General features: G+C 40.8%; 1 protein-coding gene across 18 annotated transcripts in view; it reads right to left on the minus strand.

Moving 5' to 3' along the window:
- The window catches only part of HMBOX1 (homeobox containing 1), a 125,390-nt gene that overhangs the window by 16,613 nt on the left and 86,990 nt on the right, over positions 1-21,787 (minus strand). For all 18 annotated transcript variants that reach the window (XR_003992077.1, XM_030490958.1, XM_030490949.1 and 15 more), the window contains 2 exons: positions 2,629-2,711; positions 156-251 (listed from right to left, as the gene is read on the minus strand). Coding sequence is in view for 17 of the 18 variants with exons in the window: in XM_030490958.1 (XP_030346818.1) it covers positions 156-251; positions 2,629-2,711 (179 nt within the window). In the remaining variant the exon portion in view is untranslated. The remainder of the gene's footprint in view (positions 1-155; positions 252-2,628; positions 2,712-21,787) is intronic.

The raw sequence follows: 21,787 nt of genomic DNA on the forward strand, positions 1-21,787 counted from the left end.
GGAACAGCAAGACACTAATTTTAATAATTCCTCTGCATTTCTACTAAGAATGTCAGAACCTCTAGCATTTTCATTAATACAATCTTACGTAATTTCCATCTTTCCTGAGCAAGTCTTAGTACTAAACCTTGAAAACAGGTTTTCTGATACATTACCGATATTGGCTCTTCTCTTGATTTCCTTTCTTCTGTTGGCAAACCAATTGTACACTTTAAGGGAGGTAACTCGTTCCAAATCCGATAACTTTTTCCCTATGAAAGTAACGGGAGGTGGGGAGGAGGAATAAACATAGCATTGTTACTCACTGGGTTCCAGAGGCAGGCAAAAAACCATTATACATGTGATAAACCCCTGAAATACGGACAGCACTGAAAACTGCTTATAACTGAGAATAAAGTGAATTTTATGTGAATCAAAGTACTGTGCCCAGATGTTATGGTAATAAACACCAAATATCGCTCTAAAAACAAAGTAGCCTTTCTTCTTTTTTCAAAAAAATCGGAACTACAGGAATTGCTTTGCAGCTTCAATCGACTAAATCCAGAGCCGTGGGAGAGAGAATAAAGGGCTGCTTTCCTAGTTCAAACACAAAACCGAGATTCAGAAACCTCAAATTCAATTCGCAGCCCCACCACAAATCGCGTACCCCTGGGCTAGTTCTCTAAATTATGTGCCGCAAGGATATAGTTCAATGACGTGTCTTCTTCAGTAGCAAAATGAATGAAGAAATTTTGTGCCATCTCCTCCAATCTGCTTTCCTTCCTCTAAGCCACCAGCTGCTATCGTGCTCCCGCAGCACTAATCACACCCTCCCAAATGTGCCAGGACACTTGTGATCTTTTGGGACAACGGGTGGATGTTGCAAACCAGATCACTGGAGTTTTACGCTTAAACCAGCAAAAAAAATGCCAGCCACCACCAGCCAGCTACAGGAAACAGTGCCTTTTGCTGATCACCAGCAGAAAAGAGGGAATGCAAGCATACTGTGGAAATCTCTTCAGTTAAAATACTGGATGTAGCTGCATCCTCAGTCCTCTGCAGGTTACATGGGGATGAGACTCCCCTACTTCAGATTGTTTCTCTAACGTTTATTTATTCAGCATACAAAACATTCATGTAATTGCAGCAATCTGAAAACTTAAGTAGGTAAGGAGAGATGAAACAAGTGAAATTAAAATCTGGAAAGAGCCAGCTATGCTGTTTCCTAATGGTGTGCATCAGTACCACTCACAAGATTTTACTGATCCTGAGACACAATGTATTCAAACAGTTTTTTCCAAGCAGCACAGCCAGGAATAAAACCCCAACCTCTTTGGTGCTCTACCTGATAGATCATTCTGCTTCCACAACATAAAAGACAAGAAACAACACATACAAGTTGCAACAAGGGAAATTTTGACTAGGTATTAGGAAAAAGTATTTTGCTATGACAGTGGCTCAACATTGTGGAACAGGGGCCCAGAGGTGGGAAAACCTCTGCTTTGGAAATTATTGAAAACTGAACAAGGCAAAGCCCTGAGCAGCCTAATCTAAGCTTGTCCTGCCTGACCAGGTGATCTCCAGAGGTCACTTCCAGCCTAAATTGCTCTATGATTCTGTGCTGTTCTGTGACTGTCCCAATGTTCAGGAGTCATGCCTTAGCCTTCTTTTGCATTAATTTTAATTCTGGTTAAGTAAAATTAAAATATATCCAAAATACAAGTTCTGAAAACTATGTAAACGTTTGTTTAGCAAACCTAAGCAAAGGCAGGTGTATTCACTACACTGAACATTCATGCTTCTAACAGAACCAAAGAATTGTTTGGGTTGGAAAGGACCTTAAAGCTCATCAAGTTCCAACCACCCTGACACAGGCAGGGACACCTTCCACCAGACCAGGTTGCTCAAGGTCCCGTCCCTTAGCTGCTCTACTGTTTTTCTGGAGCCTTCTTTTCTCCAGGCTGAACAATCCTAGGTCTCTCAGTCTTTCTTCTCTCTTACGTACAACTTCTCCAGCAACATCAAAAATGCAAGTTTTTGACCCAAATTCAAGTTCCTCTATTAGTACACAGATTCTAATATGAGACCCTTGTCTACAAGCTGTAAAGAAAATTGAAAGCTGGGAAAGCTGTGCTCCTTACTCCTCTGACGATGTGCTGTATAATCTCCAGCAAGCCTCAGCCTCTGAACCTAAAATTTCACATCTGTAAAAAGGAACCAGTAAAACACAGTTTCATGGAGTGTAAAATTCTCAGATGGCTACTGAATGCTTAGATAAGTACTTTGAAATAACTGAATGTAAAGAATGAAAACCTTCCAGACATGTTTATTTTCTTAGCAATGCTATTTACCAAGCTGTATACATGAAAGGTTCAGATGCACAACTTGTACTTCATATCTCAAATGGTGGGAATTTAAGTTGCAGACATCGGCATTTATGTTTGAAAATTGCATTGACTGTCATGTTCATCCCAGTATGGCAGCTCTGAACAACATGAGTCATAGACTGCTCAGGAAGAAACCTACTACTAGTTGAGAGCACTGCATTTGTTAGTAATAGCCATAAAATGAGATTTGCTGAATTTAGCAAGAGATGTTGAAATCTAATTGCAGTTGCCATTGGAAAGGACACAATGATCAGCTCCTCACCTGGCTTTTGTATAACTGCATTACAGGCGTTTGCAATTTCTTCTCTCTTTGCCTCATCTGGATATTGATTCTCATTGAAGTAACTGCAAGAGGGAAAAAAAAAAAGATTGGTAATTTTTATCAGAAATAAAAGCATGAAGGCTCCAAAGCAGCTTCATTAAAGGTGCCAACTGCTAGTTTACGCACAGATGCAGCAAATTTTATGTAAACCTGTATACGCATACGGTAATATGTGCATGCATTCATATCCACCAAGTGGATAAGCCTTCCGAAATGCCTCAGGTAAATAAATATTAGCTCAGCATTTGCAGTGTCACCTCGGCATTTGGAACATTGCACTAGGAGACGCAATAAGGTAGGCAATGCTACGAATATCAGAGTTACGACTGTCAAGGGAAGCATGATGTCAGAAGACAACATAGGCCATGCCTCTGCCCCTGTTTATCATCATTTACTTATTTTTCTCCACTGACATACCCTAGCTTAGGCAGCATCCTACAAATGAAGGAGCTGTTCAATATTTATGTTGATCCCTGGATTAATATATACACACATATGTACATATATATATATATTACGCACAAACACATGCAAATACTGCATCCTTTAAACAGATATGGTCTGAAGATTACACAGCCTAAATTACACAGTAATACAGTAAGATTTCTAGAGTCAGGCATGTTTGTTTTTTTAAAATCACTATTTAAAAATTTTAAATCTTCCCCAGAACAACATATTAAGTATAGCATATTCTAACAGTATTTTTTTTCTGAATAATCACGATTTTATTGTACTTTATATGCAGTAAACATCCTATAAAAGTTAAACTGTTTTCTCTTTTAGTTTATTTAAGTGCTTTACAAATTTTAATGAACTGATTTACATTCTACAGAGCTTATCAGATTTGCATTAAAAACAACAAAAAGTCCTGTTTACTTCAATGGACTCTGATAAGCATGCCGTAAGCAGAGACTACTACATTTTTTTCTGTAGATTGTCCATAATACACAATCCTAAGAATTCTTTGATCAACTTTGATCAGCAGCAGGTTCAGCTGTTGGACAGCTGCTCCGGATTTTCAAATAAGATATTTCATTATTTCTTAGATCATTTGGTACTAGGAGATTCAGGCATATTTAGGCAATTATTATTTTCCATGGTCATAGTTCTCCTCCGGTGGTTCACCCCAGCACAGTTACTTTCTACAGAAATCTGGATTCTCTTCCATGCAGCAACTGTTTCTGTCCATTCTTCTTTCGAACATTCAGTTTGCATTTTAGCTACTACTTCATCCCGTTGGTCACAGTGTTACTTACACTTGCAGCTATACCAACAAACGGAATCCTATTTCAAAGTCGCTACACATTGACTAAGAGAAATCACTAATTAGCACAGCTAGTTACACTGTTAATGTACTTCCACTTGATTTGCTAGCTTAGAGAGCAAATGAAACCACAGAAATAGCTCTGTCTTCATGAATTGAAGGGCGGGGCTACGTCTGTACTACCAATTTGGGCTTTGGAGGCAATCATATTTACATGTGAACATCAACTACTACTTCCCTGGACCTCCAAGTTGCTCTTATGAAGTAAATCCGGAGAGACTGACCATAACTGAAATTCCCACTATGCTTGATCCTACTCTGAAAAAGCAGCTGAGATTTTGCCATTAGATCTGAAGAGGAGGACGCCTGGTTACACTCACTTTCTGGGAAGGTTCAAGTACATAGCACTGTCAAGTCTGGCACTGCCACCAGCAGGAATGCTCCCTGAATTATCAGCAAGAGAGTTTCTTTTTCATCCCCCCTCCCAGCAGTACCCCCAGTCTCTGTGCATGGTATTTTTTAAAGTAAAGTATATTCTTTCTTCTTCCAGACATATTATCCTTTCTATTATTATAAGCCTTTGAAGTGATATGTGTGTCTATCTTGACTTACAAAATTCTGTTCCAAGGGGTCATGTTCTCTACAAGGATTTTTTTGGAGAGCTTGATAAACAGAGCAGAAAATGCTTTTTCTAGTAGTTAGTGATGGAAGCAGAAGCTCAGGACCCCCATCCAGCCACCCCATGACAGTGTCTCAGCTCTCCCACCTACAAAATACAACACTCCACTTTCTGCCCACAGCCATAAACTATTTCCTCTTAAGTGCCACGAGATAAAGGAAAAAAAAAGTCAAGACATCACAGCTGAAAACTGTACCATTATTCACACGAATATATTGTATGACCTGGAATCCTAATCAAGAACCCGGGTCATCACTATGTGTACAAAAATTAACTCAGCAAGTTCTGGTAGCCATAACAGCTATTTTAGGGACCTTTGCTGAATGTTATTTATTTTTTTATAGATACTTGTCAAAAATCAAGAACAAATACCACAAAAGAAACTCCATAAAATTAGAAAACCTGATGGATCTACACAGTGATGTACTAAAATCAGAAGGTGAAACCATGGTATCACATGATATTATGGATCTAGACCATCTGTGGTCCCCAAGTTGCTAGACAACGCCTAACTTTATGGAAGAAATGACAAAAGATGTAAAATTAAGGAACCATGTCTAATTTAACTGCCGATTCTTATGGTGATGCAAGAAAAGACAAGAGCCACTAGTGGTCCTTCTCTTGGCACGTAACACACCATCCCCTTTTAGCAAACCTCAGACTGCCATACACTTTTGCTGGGCCTAACAAAAAAGCTCACATTTTCTAAAATAACAAAACTTGGGCTCAAGTTTACATATCTCTGAGATAACAGGACATTTCCCTGCAACGGAGCTAACTTTCAGAACTAGACAATGAATGAGACACCTCTCCTGGCAACCAAGGATTGTAGTTCAATAATTTTTGTGATTTACAAAAAACTCGTTGCTGAAACAGTAATTTTTAACTCATTCTATAACTGAATAAGCTACACACGTTTTAATTTGATTGGATCAAAACATACTTTTCATAATTCTGAAACATTTTCTTTAGTTCAAAAATATATATATTTTTTTTCTTAATGTAAATGTCCCAAAGTTTCTACAAGAAAAGTGATTCCCACTTGAAAATCTGAATTTCTTTTCACTCTGAAACCCAGTTTTGGCGGGGGGGGACACGGACGCGACGGGACACCAAACCAAAAATAAAACCCCAAAACTGCCCCAAATTTGAGTTTTCAGGCAGCTCTCCTGGTAAGTAAGGCATTTTAATGGAGACCACAAAGCTAAGCAGGTACCAGAGGGAAGCTGGAAGGGCACTATCAGAGTTGTTTAATTCAGTTTCTGTAGCTGACACAGTAATTTTAGAACCTGTCTCTTACTCCTTATATACATTCATGACATGCTTCCTCCTTCCTCCACAGATTCAAGCTGCCTGTAAACTTGTCCAACCCTCAACTAGTGCTCCCCCAAACTGTATCTACTCCTGATAATATACTTTTCCATCCCCATATTGTCCTTTTAACCTTTGACAGAGTGTAAGCTGGTTTTATCAGAGAAGAGATGATACTCAGGTGTTTTCAGTCTGAAAGCAAAAGGTCTCATATAGCTACAGATAACCAAAAACAAGCAACCTCAACCATAAGAGCTAATTTTCACCCTCAGCCTCAAAATCCTTCATAAATACACACTAACAACACATCGTTTTTAATTATCATCACTTATTTCAAGGTCCTAATGGACTTCGAGCAACCTGGTCTAGTGGAAGGTGCCCCTGCCCATGGCAGGGGAGTGGAACTAGATGAGCTTTAAAGGTCCCTTCCAACCCAAACCGTCCTATGATTCTATGACTTGTGGGTGATATATCATGACACAAACCACAAAATTTAAAGTCTCCCGACACTTCTGGAAAGGCAGGCAGAATAACTGAATTTTCAAGACAGGGAAGTCATGGAAAAAAAAAAAATCATTGATTGTTTTGGCTTGCTCAGGTAGAAGTTGTGAAAACACATTGAATTTTTTGACCACAGTTCTCTTTGCAAGCAGGAAATTTAATTAGTCTGCCTCCAGTTCTGTTTCTTATCAGCCAGGTATACCTTTGCTAAGGGACAGGGAAAGAACGCAGCAAGTCTGCATTTCTCTTCATAGCTACAAACAGTCTGTTCACCATCTGAAAAGTTCCTGAAAAAAACAGATGAAAAATATAAAGCAATGTGAACTTAAAAGTGGGGGAAAAAAGAAAAAGAAAAAAAAAAAAGAAAATAAAAAGAGCAGGCACAAGAAATAAACCCTGCAAAGGCACACTGCTTTCTAGACAAAGGGCAGCTGTCAGCTGAATACCTTCAATGAAGAAACCAAATGATCTCTTTTGTGGGAGATGACAGTGGAGGATTAAAATGAAAAGTGGCCAAATAATTTACATGAGATGAGAATCCATATGATGGTAAAGAATGTAGATATCCTTGAAGCAGTTTCATTTCAATAACACTGAAGCCTAGAAAAATTGCAGATTCAGAGAAACCCTTTTTCTTTCAGGGATAATGTGCTTAGGACAATGACGGGGAGAGAATCCATCTCAGCCCTGGGCTCTGTAATGGAAGTAAATGCATTTCCTCCCCTCCTTCACCAAGGTGCCCCCATCTGAATTCCTGCAATAGCTGCCAATCTTTTTTTGCTTGGCTGTACAGCTTCTGTTATCCAGGCTTAGATATCACATGCATTAAGCAATGCCTCTGTAGTGTTCCTGATAATCCACAGTGGAAGTTTTGCTGCTTCCTATCAGCTTTGCGGCTGCCAGGGAAGGGCTTGAAATGATCCAAACTATGGAGTAGTGAAGGATGGCCAGGTTGGATGCTTTTTCATAGGGCTGGATGTCAGACACAAACAGATAAAACCACAGAATTGTTCAAAAGACCCTGGGCTGGGGAAAAGCTTAGTTTAGAGCGTGACGTAACGGTTAAAGCTTCAAAGTGTGGAAGTGATTCAAAGTAGAGAGGCTCAAATGTGTTGCAGGATAACAATTCACTGTGGGTCAGCTGTTACAGCAGAATTACACACACTTCGAGGTGAGTTAATTCAGGTATGTGTACACCACGGCACTCTCACTGAAAGAAGGATAATTTACCTTACAATTAGTGGGAGGTAAGAACACGGAGACGGATATTTGTTGAAGAAGAGCGGACGTGCTGCAAGCTCACTCCCTCATTTAAGTTTGCAAATAATTATTTCACTCCCTCACTTTGTATTTGCATCTCTGGGTTCCACTTCCATCAATGCAGGAAGCACCTGCAAGTGAAACATCCCAGCACTCTTGCAGGGGCTCTAACTCCCCCACCCAGGACCACTCTCCCTGAGGCTCAGGCTGCAGTCCAGCTTCACACAGGTGAAAGGAATGGCCTCATCTTCTCTCTCCTTCCCTTTTAGCAGGAAGGTTTTCTGCCCAACTGCTTCTCTGGTCCAGCTTTCCACCCACGCCAGGAGCAGTGGTTGTGCAGCCAAGGGAGGCGGGGAGGAGATGGCTGAAACACGCAGCTGGGACCAGCTCCCTCAATGACAGCTCACACACATCCCCTTCAACTAAAAGCAAAGCTTGAGTGATGGGCTCGGCGGCTGGCCCAGGGACATATGGAAAAAAAGAACTGCCCATTTTCCCCAGCTCCCATCTGACCCCTGGTGATGAAGAGAAGATCTTGCTGCCACCAGGGACCGAGCTCCCTGCCAAAACCTCTGGTGTCTCAAAATACACGAGAGTGCAAGCTGCTCTTTTGTCTTTGATAAGACTGCCTGTAATTTCAGCTCCCTATCTAGTTTCCCTTCCAACGGTACCTCTGCTTTTCACTGACAAGTTACATAAAGCACTCGAATATAGTTACCTACTTTATCTCTCATTAGTATGTTTATCAACATACTATCACCCAGTAGCAAGGGGTCATTGTTTCAGTCCTTGTGGCTTTTACAGAACTATTATTCAGGCTGTCAAATCAATGGAAATATTTCTGAAGTTAGTCTGTCATCTGTGCCTGAGATCTTATCTCTGTGTGGCATGAGACAGATTGTCAGAGAAGTGACATTCAAAGCATAATCTCATTGGAAAGTGTAATGACTAGTTTATTTCCTGGTAAATACTGGCCAAGAATATCACTAATGCCATTTTCAGTGAGGTCAACAGATGACACCATCCATTTTATCTACCAATATTCCTACAGATTCAATAATAACAGCACATGTGTCAACTGAACAGTTTGCCTCACAATATATAGTAATTTCTATTTTAGACAGCAAAATTAAAGCTTTAAGATATTCTCTACACATATAAACTCTGATGGAGCCGAGAATTACACTGAAGACACCATCTTCTCTTTTCCCCAAGACTGCAAAACATAACCACCAGTGTAGTTGCTACAGGAAACATCTGGTGAGCCACTTCTGCACTTGAGATCAGCCAAGGATGAGAACTGCAGCTCTCTGGATGCCAGTAGATGAACTTGAATCTCAGGATTCCTGCAGTGTCAGCTCAAACAGACCTTCCATCCAGGCAAAAGACAAATGTGAAAAAAATCCCAAACCCGTAAAAAACACTGATGAACACAATTGCTGCAGTTCTACTATTTTCCCTATAGCATTATCATTTAGCTAATGGCTTTTGTAGGTCTATGGATTTAAAGGACTGTAGAACCACTGTAGGAGTCCAGCTTGACCTCTTCTACAGCACTGACCAGGTTTCTCAGCAATTTTGGCATTGAGCCTAGATCTTCTGTTCAACCTACAGAGCTACTCAGTCCCAACGAAATATTCGGCATTTTATTCAATGCAGAATCTACCATAACTTTAAATAAGCTTTGGAACCAAACTGTGAAAACTCTCATTCTTTAAAAATCTGCATCTTGTTCCCAACTTGGGCTTTCAACCCCAGGGTACTGCCATACTCTTTGTCTAGAGAGAGAACAGTTCTTAAGTCTCTCGCTACAAGAGATGTTTCATTCCTTCTTGGAATGGAAAGTGCAAATCTGGAGGAGAGATCTCAACAGGACTAGATCACTTAGAGCACCACACATACATAAACTATTTCACACATCAGTATGGGTGTCTGTGTACATAAATTTCACAGTCATTTCAGTACACATTTTAAAAAACCCTCGTACAGAGCTGACTATTCTGGTTTTACAAATCAGTGCCTAAACTTTGAGACAGTCATTTTACTGATGTTTCTTAGCAGGAATCTACTCTGCAATGTAGATTAAACTGCCAAAAATACACCTTGCTCTGGAGTGCATAAAACTCTATGACTTTCAATGCTACTATAACATCATCAAGTTTCTCTGACTCTTTTGAAATAATTTTCTCAGTATTTTGACAGCATTCTCAAGCACCACAATCCTATCAAGCTATTAATATTATCCTAAAATTTGTTTAAAAACAGAATTACTTGATAATAGCTCTGAAAGCCTCATACTTGCAAAAGATAATCTATGCCTCCTAATCTATAGCACCCTACTGCAGAGATAATTAACAATTAAAAAAAGAACAGTAAAGACATTGGAGGTGGTGATTTACTCTTCCTCGTAATTGGATTTGGAGATAAGAGTATTTTTGAAATGACACAACAGCTCTCTTCCGAGTAGATAGATTTGGAGTTTTCAGCAATTTGAAACACACAGGTACTTTCAGCTGAAGGCACCTTGACAACTCCCAAAACCAACACATTAAACTAAATTGTTCACAAAATAAAAGAGGAAAAAAAGAAAAAAAATTGAAAGTTTTTAAGCCAGCCACTAACTAACACATCAAGACAAGATAAAGTGATGATTATTCAACAACCAGTTGGTGTGAGTATACGGCACCTTCAAAGCTCTTCCTAACAAGGCATCTAAGCATGAACAATAGTACCTCTTGTTCTCCTTTATTTACTTGCAATATTTAAATTGAGGCCTACCCACTACAGGGATGTATATGTGCTTTAAATCCTCTGGACTTAAACAATTGATAATATGAAGACAACTCAGAAACAAACATCTCATCTACATTTTTAAACTTCATACAGGGGAAGAGTTAATTCAGTTACATCCTTTGGATTATCTAGTTCTCACATTGCAAGCAAAGCTAAGACAGGGTCAGTCCATGAATGAAACATCCTCAAAAAGTGATGAGAAATCACTCTGTGACGAAATCAGACCTGGTATTTAAGAGCCCACCCACTGGTAAGGGCTGTTTTGTTGCCTGGTGACCTGCCTTTCCAATAAGATGTATGGAGATACTAGTTGCAAGACAACAGAGGATTTCAAGGCTTTACATGGCAACACAAATAAACAGCAAAATCTAAGATCTGAATTTTACATTACTCAATCCAAAACATCATTCTCTGCTCTCTTGAATCATAGAATGATTTGAGTTGGAAGGGACCTTAAACATCATCTAGTTCCAACTCCCTGCCAGAGGGAGTCCTTCCACTAGAGCAGGTTGCTCCAAGCCTTGTCCAACCTGGCCATGAACACTGCCAGGGATGGGGCAGCCACAGCTTCTCTGGGCACCCTGTATCAGGGCCTCAGCACCCTCACAGGGAACAACTTCTTCCTAAGATCTCATCTCAATCTCCCCTCTGTCAGTTTAAAATCATTCTCCCTTGTCCTGTCCCTACAGGCCTTTGTCAAATGCCCCTCTCCAGCTTTCTCGTCAGCCCCTTTAGGTACTGGAAGCTGCTCTAAGGTCTCCCTGGAGCCTTTTTTTCTCCAGGCTGAACAAGCCCAGCTCTCTCAGCTTGTCTCCACAGCAGAGGTGCTCCAGCCCTCGGGGCATCTTCATGGCCTCTTCTGGACTTGCTCCAACAGTAAGGAGGAGAACGCCCTACCTTGACTGTATTGAAGTACTGAAGAAAATATTAAACTCATCAGAACCAGAACTGTTTTCCGCTCATCTAAAGAAAGATATTTCAGAACAATAGCCTATTCTTGCCTCAAAGGGAAGTTCAGCACTAGATTACAAAAAATGTATGTACCGAATGTCAAGTGTAAGCAGTACGGTCCCTCAAATTGTTATTAGCTTAGCCTCAGTAAGGCCATGTTTTTCAAAAATTTATAGTCCTTCTGGCTATGAAGCTTGAAGTCTCACTTTGTCATAAGCCTCCGAGAGAGAAAAAATACCAATCATGAGATTCGTGATAAAGCTTAGTATGAACTGACAACTTCCAACATCATCACTAGCATTTCCCCTGATAGAAGTTTTTTATTTTTAATTTCCCAGCATTGGACCAGACTCAGCTCAGAAGCACACAGCCAACCACCACTGCTGCTGCATCTTCAGAAAATAAAAATTGATTAAACTAATGAAAGGATCCTACAGGATTCAAAATACAAGATAAGGCCAATTCTTGCAGGATATCCAGTACCTAAGGTCAAAAGGCTCAGGATTAAAGCTTCTGGTTTAGGGCTCATTACATATATTTTCCCATATGCCTTGTACCTCCAAGATCTGCACCAGAACTACTATTGTTTTTAATTGCTCTACAGACACAAAGCAGAAAAAGGTATTTATTTTTTTAAATCAATCTATTCTCTGCCTTGCAACCTAAATACAATGCAACAGGCGGATATAAGCAAATGAGAACAAAAAATAATGAATCAACACAGCCACCATGCTAGTTGATTAAGCTACTATGGTGCCAAGACCAACTTCATGAGGTTCGTTGTAGCCATCATAGCAAATACAAAGGGTTAAGGCAAGTTTTAAAGCAATGAGGCAGCTTTGTGGATCCTTGAAGAGTACTACTTCTCAAATCTGGCAGCAGCAACATCTTTTTATTTATTTGCACAGATTATTCAATGACCATTCTTCCTCCATGGGGAAAAGAAATAGCTGAGCTTACGATCCAACTTTTTGTAGTTTTTTTTTTTGCCAGTAGGATTGCGAATAGTTACCTTGGAAATAATATGCTCCAAGGACTGTTTTCATTAAAAAATACCCATCATGCTCTGTATTTCAAGAGTGCTTTCTATAACCAGATCATAAACTCCTTTAAAATATTTTGAAATTGTGTTCAATATTATTGGAAGAATTTACAGGTAGAAGAACAGCGAAGTTAAAAGATACAGACACAAGAAACCAGCCGCAGAGCTGTGTAATCAATCCACAGCTCCTTCCTCCTAGATTTGTGCTCCCTATCATGACCCATGTTTTTTGCAATGTGCTTCCTTTTAAATGTCATTGCCACTCCAGCTCAGAATAGCCAAGTTCCCTGGGGACAGCGTCTTTAGGAGCCATAACTTAAACAATCCTGGTAGTAATGCTCTCAAAACAACTGAGGAGTTGTTGATTATATGCCCTATGTCTAGAAAAATGAACTATTCTTACAACTTTTGGACTTCAGTAAAAAAAGATATAGTTACAAATATGAAATTATTCATGTAAAACACAAAGACTACAATTGTGAGATAGTATAGAAAGGAAACATATAACAAAGAATGGGGCTGAAAAGTTAAAATAATGGCTTGGAAGATGGCTATCAGTGATATTCCTGAAGTATCACCTTTGGAGTATCTTAAAAATGAAACACTTAATGATCTTGACACAAAGTCTGAACATGGTAATGAAATCTGCTGATGACAAAGTCAGAAGCCATGTCAATACGTTGAATTGAAGCTCCATAAAAAGTAATAGACAATCCTAAGGGCAAGAACTCAAAAGGAATTTAACAGCACAGTATGCAAGGTCATACACTTTGGGAACAACAACTTCTCATATACACAAAAGGATCATGGGCTTGAAAGACTCTTTTCTGTTAAGTCACAATGACCAAAAGACACAATGCAACAAAATCACCAAAAAGCCAAAGCCTGATATAGCTGAGGATGCCAGCTATTTCCAGTCTAGAAAGTAAAGCATTAAAATATTTGCATGAGAGTATGTACCATCCTGGTCTCCCATGTTCAAGGAAAGTGAATTTAAAACTGAACTTCTTAACGAGCAATTGATGACAGTGGAATGGAAAGCCTGTGTTGCAGGAGATACAGCATGTTTTACCTGAGCAAACCTTAAGGCAGGTTATAGTTTACCACAAATACACGAAGGGGACCAACACTGGAGACAAGAAACAGAGGTAAGGATTTATTTAGTTAAATGATAATACTGATCCAAGAACAACGGGTCCCAAAATCCCAGTAATTTAGATATCTAACTGCTGAAATGATAAGAGCCTGCTGGGCAGCCATCTCCTTTGTACCCTTTCGGGCTTTTGTACCCTTGGCTATACCCACTTCTAAAACAGAGAATTTAATCAGTTTCTGAAAAGCTTATAATAAAGGCTGAGTGAAACAAAAGAAGCTGGACATGAACCTGGAAATCCCAGTCCAATGCTCCTGTGATTAAGAGAAAATCAAGCGGCATTTAGAAACTGAGAGCACGCCAGCCTACGTATGTAATAAGCAACAAACCAGGTGACTTTTTCTGTATCTTTTGTGCTTATGTGCCCTATTTTGTCATTTTTGTTCTTTATAAGAAAATCATATTAAAAGAGCTCTTTGGAACAGATCCATGTCTTCTATTTGGTTGAAAGAGATCTTCACAAACAGCACAGTATTAAAAGAAAAAAAATAAAACTTACGCATGTTCCAAAGGAAAATCAAACTAAAAAAGGTCAATTGTACTATCCTGGACTACCAAAAAAAAAAAAAAAGGATAAAAAAGGATGTGGTAGTGACTTTTGTGGTTAAAGCCCATATGGTTCTCTGATAAAGCACTCTTTTAAGTCTGTTTAAAGCGCTCCGCAGTCTGACCAAGAGCCCATAAATACATGATGCAACATACTTAAGAGTTTTACTTAGGAATTTTCCTCCCTCCCTATTTCTTGTAATTACTCTCTTTATTACTTGCATAAAGACCTCACATCTGTTACTAGATGGCAGAAAAGTTCTTTTCACTGAGGTAGGTTTGGACTCTGTTCAGAGAGTAGCTGCAGTGAGAGTCAGCAGGAACACTTTGCACACTTCCAGAAACCAGGAATGGGTAAACCCAACAGTGTTTTGGGCTGGACGGTGCTCATGTATGCTCCATGCTGACAGCTGGCTCCATCAAAGCAAGAGGTGACAAGGTGCCAACCTGATTACTAATTCCTTCTGAACACTTTCCAGATCACTCAAGAAGTTAATTTTGTAATTCACTTAAGTGGTTTATTCCATGGATATTACTACATACAGCTCAGAGAAATCACACTGTGAGCGATGACTGTCCCTTTTAGCTGAGCTTCGACCTGGAATGACCTTCACTGGCAGGAATGGCTGCCTACTTCTTTCTCAGGACTTTAAGCAGGCTGAAAAAGAGCCAAAAGCAGAATGATCACATCTTTATGGTCACTTATGCCTGTCATTGCCCAGGGAGCCATTTGCCTCCAGGCTGAACAAGCCCAGCTCTCTCAGCTCGTCTCCACAGCAGAGGTGTTCCAGCCCTCAGAGCATCTTTGTGGCCTCCTCTGGACTCACTTCAACAGCTCCACGTCCTTCTTATGTGGGGGCCCAGAGCTGGATGCAGGACTGCAGGAGGGGTGGGGGAGGTCTCACCAGAGCAGAGCAGAGGGGGAGAATCCCCTCCCTCGACCTGCTGGTCACGCTGCTGGTGATGCAGCCCAGGACACGGTTGGTTTCTGGGCTCAAGCACACATTGCCGGGTCATGTTGAGCTTCCCACTGACCAACACCCCCAAGTCCTCCTCAGGGCTGCTCTCAATCCAGTCTCCTCCAGCCTGTGTTTGTGCTTGGGATTGCCCCAAGCCAGGTGCAGGACCTTGCCCGTATCTGCTCACATCAAGTGAGCACACTCCCCAGCACTGTCCCGAGCTCCTTCAGTACAGACAGAGAGACAGCAGAGTGCAACTGTTACACCCTTGCACATCCACAGACACATCACCTTTACCTGGGCTGCAATATGATCAAGAAATTTTGTTCCAGACAGCCTACAGTGAATAGTCACTATAAAGCAGCTACACAAAATGCAGACAATGTGCCAGGATCCCCTTCACACAGTTTCTGTGCCAAGCATGCCATGACTTTCCCTGCCTCCTGAATTCATTTTAACAGGTAAGAAAATAACAATGTAGCTAATGAATATGAGCTTTTTGTTACTATTTGCTTCTGTACTTTAAACAGAATGGTCATAGGAAGAACAGCATGAAGGATTACAGAGAAGTGTAGTGTTGGCACAGAAGTAAGCTCGAAGAAAGATAACCCACAGCACTGGATTTGTGCTTTTACAGTCTCCTTACAGCAAGCAGTACCCAGAGGTCTCAATGTGACTGTAGAGAGCCCACTGCACCAGGCTCTGTACATGAGCAGAATGCAAGCCCTTGGCTCAGCAAAGTTGTAACCTAAAATGACTGGCGTTAACAGTTACGTTAAATGATGTTCTGGAAAGTCAATTATTTATATTGGATACAAATAAAGCTGTTATTTTTGAAATTCACAGCAATTATCTAAACACTCCCATGACTGAACTTCATCTGCTATCTTTGCAGAAAGCAGGGTAATGCAGACGGAAAAGAACAAATTCAAACTCCTCATATACAAGACTGGTTCTAAATTAATTGAAAATGTTCAGGAAAAAGGCATGCATCATTGTGAACTACTCAACATACTCTCAATCAATGCACAGAAGTGATCAGCAAAAACCAGATGTGAGGCTGGAGGTCAGAGAACAATAGGAATCAGCCTCTGCTGCCGGTATAAACTGGAATATTCAGCTTGGAAATATGGTAATCAGTTCTGCTCCCGTCCCTGCTCACCTACCCTGGGTCACTAAAAATTAAATGTAGAAATAGAAAAGGTCCACAGAAGAGTGACAATATTATTAGCCAAGTGAAGACTTGCCATCTGAGAAAAGACAAGAGAATGACTGTTTAGTTCAGAGAGGAGATAAATACACAACACATTGATAGTAGTATATACGGTGAATGATCATGGGAAGGTAAACACAATGTTCTTTCTTTTTCTTTCTCATGATACTCAGGCAAAAGGGACCTCCAACTTTTTAAACACATTTTAGCATACAAAATGAAACTAGGCATAATTAGCTCTCCCAAAGTACCCTGAAGACCTTAGCAGAATTTAGAAGGAATTACATATTTATGTGAATAATAAGAATGCCCACAGCTGCAATAGGAGGATTTAAAAAAAAAAAAGACAGGAGATAAGAGCTTTTGTTCACAGCCAAAGGGTCGCCAGCCATGTGTGAACTAGTCATAGACCAGAGACGATAGGTAGAAAGAATGACAAATATCACCACGATTATCATCACCACCACCTCGGTTATTTATCATAGAATCATGGAATGGTCTGAGTTGGAAGGGACTTCTCCAGGCTGAACCAGCCCAGCTCTCTCAGCCTGTCTCCATAGCAGAGGTGCTCCAGTCCCCAGAACATCTCCGTGGCCTCCTCTGGACTCCAACAGCTCCACATCCTTCTTATGTCAGGGGCGCCAAAGCTGGATGTAGCACTGCGGGGGGCGGGTCTTCCTTATTGCCAAGCATTGAAGCTTCAGTCACATGCCAGAACTCCACATTGCTGGTGTGGTATGGGCACATATCACGAAGTCTGCCCTTGTGCCAGGGACAGAAGATGGAGCTGGAAAAGGCACCCAAGGACAAAAGAGCTGCTCTTAAACTAGGCTGACATAGCAGATGTTAAGAAGCCTATAGTTCACGGTGCTCTTCAGACCTGCCATGTCACACATGTTTTCCTAGGAGAAACTCAGGTTGAACCAGGGTTGACTCTACACCTCCGTCTTCTTACACAGTGTCCCAACACAGGTTTACACGCTGGGGATGGCTACATGAAATCATTGCAAGGGTAAGCAGGGCAGCTGGATGTTGCACATGTAAGCATGCAGTGGTCTGCTCCAAAGTATGGGGCCCGTGAAGTATCTCAACTGGTGCTGGAGAAATGCCGGAGAATATCTGGACTACAGAAGAATTCCTATTCTTAAAATGTGGGTTTATTGCACCAGACAGTGCTGTTGCAGGTCAGATTGACAAGGCTCTTTTGCAAATGTTGATTTCAGTTATTTTGACCTTGGCAGATATAAAAATTTTATCTGGAGTCTGCCACAAAGAGATGCCCCTCACACAGATCTTTTTTATTATTTTAAAAGAGAGAGAGAGGACACAAAGATACAAGAAGCACCTGAGCTCCCTGAAAAGAAAAATAACTCATTAAGTGCTGGATCCTTCAGAGACTAGAGTCTGGCGACCACTATGGACTGACATCCTTGAGTTATATTTTACTGCATGCAATCTGCCAAACAACTGGGATTTGCTTACAGCTGATTAGAATAGGAAGCTCGTATATTATGCATGTCTAAGAGGGAACATAGCTTGATCTAATGCAAAATAAGGAAGATACTGTGTAGCAAGCATAAAATGTCTGCTCTTGCATTTTCTGAAGACATACAGCAATGACCCTGAGCAAAACCACTTGAACTTTCAGACAATAAGATGATCTTGCCTGGGTCTAAATTGTAAATTGAACTTTACTGAATGCCTTTGCAAAGTGCCTGCACTCACAGATCTCAAAGCATTTCATAAGCATGAACGTCAAACAAAGATCCTAAAAAAACACTCCCTACATCTCAAAGGACTTAATGAAGTTGAACCTCCCACTGCAAGTTGCTGACTAACAAACACCTTATGATAGAATAAAGCTGGAAAATAATGTAGCCACCTGATGTTTCCCTCTGCATTAAGATCAAATATACATCAGAATTATCCTGACAAATTTTAGCTAATTTGCTCCTGAGAAATGTTCCATAATTTCTCTAGATAGCCTGCTTACTGCTCAACCATTGCTAGGGTAAGCAGGGCAGCTGGATGTTGCACATGTAAGCATGCAGTGGTCTGCTCCAAAGTATGGGGCCCGTGAAGTATCTCAACTGGTGCTGGAGAAATGCCGGAGAATATCTGGACTAAAGCTAGGAAGTTTTTCCTAATGCCTAACACCAATCTTCCTTGGTAACCAAGGAGTTATAGGCTTTTAGCACCTTGCTCATCCTTTAGTTAAGGTTTGGCTCAGTCTCCCAAGCAGGCAGAAGACCTCTTCAGCCTGGAGAAGAGAAGGCTCCAGGGAGCCTCCGTGTGCCGAAAGGGGCTGACAAGAAAGCTGGAGAAGGGCTTTTGACAAAGGCCTGTAGGGACAGGACAAGGGGCAATTGCTTTAAACTGACAGAGGGGAGATTGAGATGAGATCTTAGGAAGAAGTTCTTCCCTGTGAGGATGGTGAGGCCCTGGCACAGGGTGCCCAGAGAAGCTGTGACTGCCCCATCCCTGGCAGTGTTCAAGGACAGGTTGGACGGGGCTTGGAGCAACCTGTTCTCGTGGAAGGTGTCCCTGCCCATGGCAGGGCGGTTGGAACTTGGATGAGCTTTAAGGTGCCTTCCAACCCAAACCATTCTATGACTCTATGACGGATATTTTACAGTTGACAATGGCGAGTTACTGAAAGGTTCAACGCCATGCAATGTTCATAAGGACAGCAGAGCATAACTCTCAGCACTCCTCATCTCCCAGCAGGCTGCGAAACAAACCTGAAGAAGACAAGTAGCATTCCCAAGCCAACCGATGGACATCGTTATATTGATGAGAAACTGATGTTCTGTTTCTAACAACGTACAAGCCTAATGGAAGGGGCTGAAAGACATTACTTCCTGCTCTGTTGTCAGCTTGAAAAGGGAGAAATGCAATGAATCCAAAACTTAAATCTCTTCCAAAGCCTTGCACAGGAAACTTAGATCCCCTATGGGGCCAGTATTAAGGTTCTGCTAGAAGACATAACTAAGAGTAATGGGATGAAATTAACTAAGAAAATATCCTAACTGAATTTCAGGAGGTAATAGAGCTCTCATTTTCCCCAGGGAAGCCGTGGAAGCCCCAGCGCTCAGGAGAGCTGCAGTAATAGTGCTTTCACAATCGGAAGAATTTCTAATAACGCATGTCAGAGCTGATATCACTCAGCGCCAGAACCATGCACAGGGCTCTGCCGGCCCAGCCCGGCACCGGCTTGCTGGAACCACTGCAGAAGGAGCTTCTTTCAGGAGGGTAGATGATGCTAAATATTCTCCAGCGTAAGCATGCGGCTGACGGAAATGGAACAGTGACTGGTTTTGGCAGGGAGATAACTTTCCTCACCAACCTGGCTCCACTTTAAAGCGGGAACAAGAATACAACCTGGTCAAATTTAACAAAGTTTGGCAGTGTAATACACTCCCGCTCCATGGCAAAAATCAAAGGACACCTCTTCCATGATGCCGGCACAACTGTCGGCATGACTATGCTGTTAACTAAAGCAGAAACTCATCCAGCTGAAAGTAAACAAAATCAGAACAAAACCAAGCAGATCAAAAAAACACCATGGAAAAATTACTTATCATTTTGTTAAACTTCCCCTTAATGTGCTCTCAGTTGTGCACTCCTGTCATTCGCCCTGGGCCAGTTCTGGCACACCCTTGTTGCACAGCAAGCTGAACCAATTCAATAAAATGCAGGGGGAAATAAAAAGGATTTATTTTTTCTGAACTGAGCTGAATTGGCTGGTATTTCCATCAGATAAGAAACATATCTGGCACAAAGTGGGGTGGCAGGAGCAGGGAAACTGAGGAGGAGGAACTGAGAAGGGCAGTGAGACAGGATAACACCCAAGGATAAGATTGTGACAAACTTAATTCAGCTCAGCTATACCACGAAACTATACCCTCGGTATCTTGTGAAATCTAAACCCATTTATGGGTTTATGAATAAAAGTTGCCTTGGATCCCAAGGCCAAGTGGAACGCCTGACTCTGTTTTGCCATCTATGAAATGGGGATAGTAAGTAGCTGTATCATCTAGTCTTATTTAATCTAAATACATCCTCACAAAAGGATGCTTCAAAAACACAGACAAGCGTTAAAATAGAAAAACAGACCCATAAAATCAAACCAAATAACCCTCAACCAGAAAGCAAAGTCCCTGCTCCCTAGACAAACTGAAATACTTTCAACTGATGAATTATTCATTTTGTTTAGAGCAGAATTTTCAGTTATTTTAATTTAATTTTTCCATAAAGCATATACTCAAAAAACAACACCCAGACTTCCCCTTCCTCCCCCCCGCCTCAATCTTTAATGGCACCTAACAGAAGTGCCTTAAAACAGGTATATAGTCATTCATTCTGCTGCCAATCTTGGATGTTTTTTTGCCTGAAAAAGAAGATAAAGCTCAATCCAACATATGATGAGAAGAGAAGCACAAATCACTTGAGGAAAAAAAAAATAGACAAGACAACACAGTTTCATTAAAAAGAGAAAACCCTAAGGGAATTTCCAATTTCATAATTATAATAAGAGGGCTTGAAAAGAAGAAGTAAAGCAGAGAAAAGAAAAAAAAAATATCTGTGGGACAAGATGTAATGAAAAACACAAAACTGAACCAGAGACAGACTTTCAAGTTTAACCTCAGAAAGGACTATTGTAGCCTTAGCTCTGTTCCCAAAGGAGGGTAAGCCACATGCCATCACCACCACACACAAAACTCAGCATATTTCATGAGCAGGAGGCTCAAGAAGAGAACAGGTCAAGGTTGATATCACTAGAGCAGCAGCGAGAGGGAGCTTGCACTGCAGTTGTCTGAACCACACCTAGGCTGCAGTTAAATATAGAACTTTACTTTCTGGAACTATTGCTCCTCTTAACCTTCAGAGCATAAATATTCGGAGAGATATTTAAGAGAAGAAGAAAGAAAAAAAAAGAGGGAGAAAGAGACCTGAATCTATTGTCCGAAATCTAAGCCTAGCAACTAATAAACTAGCCTGGGAGAATTTCCAAAAAAGCAGTAAAGACTGGAGAATTGAATTACAGAAACCACAAACAGCATTCCAGAAATCCAGTATAAACCAATTAGTTTCTTTAATACACATACCCTGTATACAGACACTTATGTACATTAGACATTTAAGTATATATGCTGACCCTAACTCTAATCTTAATTATCTCAGGTTGGCACCAATATAATAATTAACTGCACTGGAATTTTTGTTTATTTTTTAATAAGTGAAACTAGCCCTTCAATCCTCACCCTTCTCATTCAGTTCATGTGCCAAATCCTGACTGGTGCTGTGCATTTTCAGTTGGAGAGCCTGCTCCTAGAAGCAAACCTCTCTAATTTTTGCAATCAAATTCAGATTCTTTCCTTGAAGTGCTCTCAGCTGGTTTGACACATCGACTTTTAGCAACTGCAT

The sequence above is a fragment of the Strigops habroptila genome, chromosome 6 (genome assembly GCF_004027225.2).
Source record: "Strigops habroptila isolate Jane chromosome 6, bStrHab1.2.pri, whole genome shotgun sequence".
Taxonomy (NCBI): domain Eukaryota; kingdom Metazoa; phylum Chordata; class Aves; order Psittaciformes; family Psittacidae; genus Strigops; species Strigops habroptila.